We start from the raw sequence: 6195 nt of genomic DNA, 5'->3' as shown, positions 1-6195 counted from the left end.
TCAAATAACGTACAGACAACAAACATTGAGCAATTTGAACAAAAAAAAATTGAAAAAAAGCTGTTAAGATTTCAAAGAGATTTGTCGAGCCGGATTTTTCAATCAGGTTTTCAATTTTTGTAAATAAAAAAGTATGACGGAAAAATGGAAATTTTATCTATTTGACGTTCCCGGTGCTCATCAATAACAAAAGTGTTGAAATCACCTCAGTTTCATAAAGTAATATTAGGTTAAGATGTTCCAATATTATATATTAAACGTTTTTTCTATTTGTATTAAAAGAAACTTGAATGGAAATTATATGATACTATAGAAAATTTCTCTTAAGATTATAATTCTTTATGTTATAAACAAATTTAATGAACAAATGCAGTAATCATGCATTTTTCGATAGAAAAATTCGTGATTTTTTAAGTACATTTTACTAAATTAGGAGCTTTATGATAATTTGAGCAAAATTCATAATTTGTTGATTAATCGTGTGATTTTTCAAAAACAAATTTTATAAAAAAATACATTATTGGGGCATTTGTCGGCAGAATAATTCATGGGTTTCAATGCCATTCTTTCCAGTTGGGAACTTTATTAGAATTTCAGCAACATTCATAATAAGTTGATAAATTTTATGATTTCTTTAAACAAACTTAATCAACAAATTCATTAATCAGGCCTTTGTCCACAGAAAAATTCGTTTTTTTTTCTATAGCAACTTTTTTAATTAGGATATCGAAAAAAATATTTGTTAATCGACAGATGACCGCGAATAACGCATTTTTTCGTTAAATTTGTTTTTAAAAATTATAAAATTTATCAACTCATGAATGCTGCCGAATTTATTATGAAGATTTGAATTAAAAATCTGACATCGAAACAAAACAGAATTTTTCCATTGGCAGATGCCCCACTTATGCATTTGTTTATTAAAATGTGTTTTAAAAATCATAAAATTGATCAAAAAATTATGAATTTTGCTGAAGTTATCATGAACTTCCCAATTAAAACAGTTGACATAGAAAAAAACGAGTTTTTCTGCAGGTAGATACCTGATTAATACATTTGTTGGTTAAATTTGAAGAAATTGTAAAATTTATCAACTTATTATGAATATTATTAAAATTGTCATGAAGTTCCCAACTGAAAAGAGTGGCATTGAAAAAACCGAATTTTTCTGACGAAAAATACCCTAATAATGCATTTGTTTATTAAATTCGTTTAAAAAATCATAAGATTAATAAACTAATTATGAATTTTGCTAAACTTGATCACAAATTTCCTAATTACAACAAATATACATCAATAACAACAAATATTTCTATCGAAAAATGTCTGATTACTGCATTTGTAAATTAACTTTGTTTATAATATAAACAATTATAATCACAAGAGAAATTTTATTATATACTATTGTGTTAATTCAAATCTCTTGCAATATTACGTGAAAAAACACACACGGACACAAAAAGACAGAGAGGGGGGGAGAAACATTCGTAAAAACCTGATATTCCGATTCAGAGGTCTCAAAACGTGGACATTTAACAAAAACGAGGGGGGGGGGGGGGCAAATTTGACAAAATCGAATACCTTCTCTTGTTGATAATGTAAAAAAATTGACGGAAAAATAATACCGACACACACAAAAAAGTGGTCTGCCCGGCGGACTAAACTAGCATATCTAATTGTTTTTTGGGTCGCTCAACCCGAATCTGGGGACCAAATAACCCAGTTGGCTCATATTGTTTTGAAAAACATAAAATCGACGAAAACAGCAATTTTTCAGATATATGTTTGCAAAAAAAATGTCTTCATGCCCGTTGGTCTTAATAAGCATATCTATATGATTTTGGGGTCGCTAAATCCGAATCCGGGGTTCAAGTAACCCAGTTGGCTCCATATTGTTTTGAAAAAACGCAGAAATAGACGTAAAAATGACGAAAACATCCATTTTGCGTTTTTCGAAAGATTATAAGCCCACTGGGTTATTTGGACCTCAAATTCGGATTCAGCGATCTCAAAATCATTAGATATGCTGACTAAGACCACTGGGCATAAGAATATATTTATTTTTTTACAAAAATATACACAAAAATCGCTGTTTACTTCGATTGTACGTCTATTTTTGCGTTTTCCTAAAAAAATATGAGCCAACTGGGTTATTTAGACCCCGGATTCGGATTCAGCGACCCCAAAAACATATAGATATGCTGGTGTAGTCCGCCGGGCAGACAACTTTTTTTACGTGCCGGTGTAATTTACTAGCACTTTTATTTAATAGAGTTTACACTTTTCAGTTAATAAGATTAATTATGCGGAAAAAGGCGACTTTTCAAGAAAGTAGTTTATTCTTCAAACAATAAGATGAATATTCAGCTTCAAATTTGAACATGGTAGTTTCATTTTAAACCAAGCATAGTTGAATTTTATACGAAGAAAATTAATTTTTTACTAAAGAAGACAAATTTTCAACGAAATACATCAATTTTCAACCAAATAGCTGAACTTGCATATCAATTTGAAACAAAAAGTGGATGTTAAATTTTGAGTTTCAAAAATTAAATTTCGAACAAGAAACTTAATTTCCCATTTAGTATAAATGTTAAATCAGAGATTTTTCTTGATGTCTTACAGTCCACATAAATTAAAATAAAATTTAGCCAAAAAACATTTTTTCAAACTCCGAATTTATTTGATTAAAAACTCCTTTCTCAATCCTGGAAGTTGCAGTACAATGTGTACCTTTTCCAAAAGGTTTTAACCTGAATTATCAAAGTTTTAACTATTTAAACATAAGATTAATGTCATAGAGTAAAAATAAAAATAAAAAAAATGTAATTGGACATTTTTACAGTCATTTTTCAACTTAAAAAAATTAATTTTCAACAAGAAGTGGAATCGTTACATTTTTAATTAAGAAAATGAATTTTTACAAAAAAAAAAAAACAGAATTCTCAAATGAAAATATGAATCTTCAACCAGTAAAATGAACTTTTAATAATGTAATTCGACTTTCCGCTAAGCATTATTGAATTTTCAACCAAGAAGATAAATTTTGAACAAAAAAAAATCTACAAAAAAATACATGAATTTTCAACATAATAGTTGAATTTTCAACCAAGAAGATTAATTTTTTAATAAAAGGGACGAATTTGCATCAAAATACATGCATTTTCCACGAAAATGTTTAATTTTCTACTTGAAATGATCATATTTATAACGAAAAGTGAAACAGTTCAAACATTAATTTCGAACACAAGAAAAAATCAATTTTTCACCCAAATAGATGAATTTTCAACTGAAAAGAATAAATTTTCAACAAAAAATAAAATAGTTAAATTTTCAAATAAAAAAATGACAACAAAATACATCAATTTTCCAGAAAAAAGATTAATTTCCAACAAAGAAGATCAATTGTCTGCAAAATAAAATAACTTCACATTAAAACACATGCATTTTTAACCAAATAGGTGGATTTTCAGCCGAGATGATTAATTTTCTATTAAAAAGGAAATTTTGTTGGAAAAAATACATGCACTTTTAACCAAACTGTTGCATATTCAACTTGAAAAGATCAAATTTTTAACAAAAAGTGAAACAGTGTTCAGTCAAAAAATTAATTTTAAACAAAAAACAATTCATTTTGAAGATTCAATAATTTAGATAAACTTTCATTTCTTTTTTGAGTGAAAAATCTTTATTTGTTAGAAATTCGTCTTTTTGGTTTTAAAATTCTTTTCTTTTGTTGTATAAATTTAATTCTTTTTTGATTATAATATAAACTACGACACTTTTTCGTTGGAAATTTGTCTTTTTAGGTTAAATATTCAACTATTATGTTAAAAATTCAATTATTTTGTTGAGAATTTCACTATTTTGTTAAAGAATTATCTCTTAAAGTAGAAAAAACTTTTTTTTTGTTTGAAATAAATTAATACATTTGAAAATGTTAAATTTGTATATGAAACATTGTTTTATTCCGCTTATAAAATATTCTATGATAAAAATATATGATTAAAAAACTGGTATTTGAATATTAATGATTTGAAATAAAAAATTATTTTAACAAAATCAGAAAATTTTGAAAATGTCACGCGTCCAAATTTTCCGGGAGTGGGGTCTTCTTATTCTACTTTGTGATATTTATTAAGAAATGTGAGGCAATCAAATTTTGAGGATAGAGTTTCAATCTTACAGTGTTAAATAATTAATGAGCTACTGTTTTGCATATTTTAAATTCCTGAATATGTCTGAGCCAGTAAATAATTTATATTCAACCGCTGATATAACCTGAACAATAAAAATATTGTTAAAAATCATAAATTCTCCTAAATGCTGTCATATTCTCGGTTATATATCTTGAAATTAAATTCTCGGGAATTTAAGAACTCTAGTTATACTACGTTAAATTTATATTATACTAAAGTTGGCGTCATCTACTGGCTGCTCACCCAACCTAGATAACGTGAAATGTTCAAGTGTCGGTCCACAAACTCACTCACGCCGACATCTATTAGAAAATTATGAAGTATACAAATAAAAACATTTAATTTGCAATAAAAAAAATGAAGCAATTAAATGAGATAAAAAAGTATCCTATCCTTTAAGTTGTACCAAATTACACACAGTATACAAAATTTCATCGAGATCGGTTAAGTATCTTCGGAGTTTAGTGGTGACAAACACCGTGATACGGGATTTTTCTATATATAGAAAATATAGTGCATTTGAAGAGAAGGAGGAGAGTCAGGGAAATATGAAAAAGTCTGCGATCCCCGCAATTATGTAGATGAAGGTACACTTACTTTTCTTTCCATTTGTCATATCCTTGTGCCGGAACGCTATCAGATAAAACATCCCTTGACAAATGGCAAAAAATACAGCATGAACTCGTACATCGCTATTGGCACATTCCATCATATCTTGGGAGCAAATGTAAGCATGCACCCAAGCGGCCATTTCGGACAGGACACCCTGAAGTAAACTGAGCGGGATAAATGTCGCCCTCGCCAACAAACTCACAATATAAGCGACTGCCTGCTGTCGCAAAAAGTATGGCACATTCGGATTCGAAACCTTTTGCCAGAGAAATTTTACAAATGCCTCGGCAACTGCCACTTTGAAGCTGCAGACATAAAAAAGGAGAAACTGAACGTGGTGTCCACAAGTGGGAAGGATGAGTTCTTCGAAAATGTGGAGGAGGTCGTTGTAGACACCGCGGAGAGAATCGACATCAATTTTTCCATCAACATGACACGTCTCGTGGATGTAGTCAAACATCTGCTCGATACAGGCGTCGAGAGTTCGAGCAGCCGGATGTTTCATGGGTTGGCGTTTTTGAGGTGTTGACAGTTTCTTTTCTGTCGAATCGTCTAGACTAAATATTGCACCGTTGATTTCGTTGTCCTCCTCCATTTCGTCTTCTTCGTGGGCATGAATTTCTGAAGGCGAAGCGCTCGCGTCCAGTTCTACTAACCTGAAAACGAAATTTGATTTCTCAATTTCGAGGAATTTTTCAAGGAAGCGCGGTTCGCAAGTTTGGGCGCGCGGCTGTTGAATCTCGCGCTTCGCGCTTGGATATTTATTCTTTGCATTTGGAATGCTGAGGGCATGTGACACAGCTAAATACCTATATTGCCGACCTCACTTTATCAGTTCACTGAATGTTTTTTACTTTTTTTGAACCTAAGAACTTTTTTTGTAAATAAAATATCGAGCTGAAACTTTGGGAAATGTATTAGAGTACAATAAAGTACGTTTAGGTACTGCATTTCGGTAGGAACTTCACTGAAAATTATTTTATCTTTTTTCTGCACCTCGACCGTTTTTGAACGTTCGAACTTTTTTTATACATAAAAAATCGGTCTCAAACTTTGAGAAATGCAAGAGCCGAAAGAAAACTACGTTTGAGTACAAAGCTTGATAATAAAAGATGTAAAAAAATTTCAACAATCAATTCCAACGGCATCAGCCTGTAACGTTGTACACGAAAATACGAAACCTGGCGGCCACTAGACGAGGCTCTAGAGGGTTCGTATTTTCGTGTACAACGTTACCGGCTGATGCCGTTGGAATTTATTGTTGAAATTTTTTTTACATCTTTTATTATTAAGCTTTGTACTTAAACGTAGTTTTCTTTCGGCTCTTGCATTTCTCAAAGTTTGAGACCGATCTTTTATGTATAAAAAAAGTTCGAACGTTCAA

At 30.4% G+C, this 6195-nt stretch overlaps 1 protein-coding gene across 2 annotated transcripts in view; it reads right to left on the bottom strand.

The window, feature by feature from the left end:
• The window catches only part of LOC117178987 (RNA polymerase I-specific transcription initiation factor RRN3), a 24300-nt gene that overhangs the window by 1699 nt on the left and 16406 nt on the right, over positions 1–6195 (bottom strand). For both annotated transcript variants that reach the window (XM_033370587.1, XM_033370588.1), the window contains exon 6: positions 4797–5467. In XM_033370587.1, the coding sequence (XP_033226478.1) occupies positions 4797–5467 (671 nt within the window). The remainder of the gene's footprint in view (positions 1–4796; positions 5468–6195) is intronic.

The sequence above is a fragment of the Belonocnema kinseyi genome, chromosome 8 (assembly GCF_010883055.1).
Source record: "Belonocnema kinseyi isolate 2016_QV_RU_SX_M_011 chromosome 8, B_treatae_v1, whole genome shotgun sequence".
NCBI lineage: Eukaryota > Metazoa > Arthropoda > Insecta > Hymenoptera > Cynipidae > Belonocnema > Belonocnema kinseyi.
This window is presented reverse-complemented; position numbering and strand designations above follow the sequence as displayed.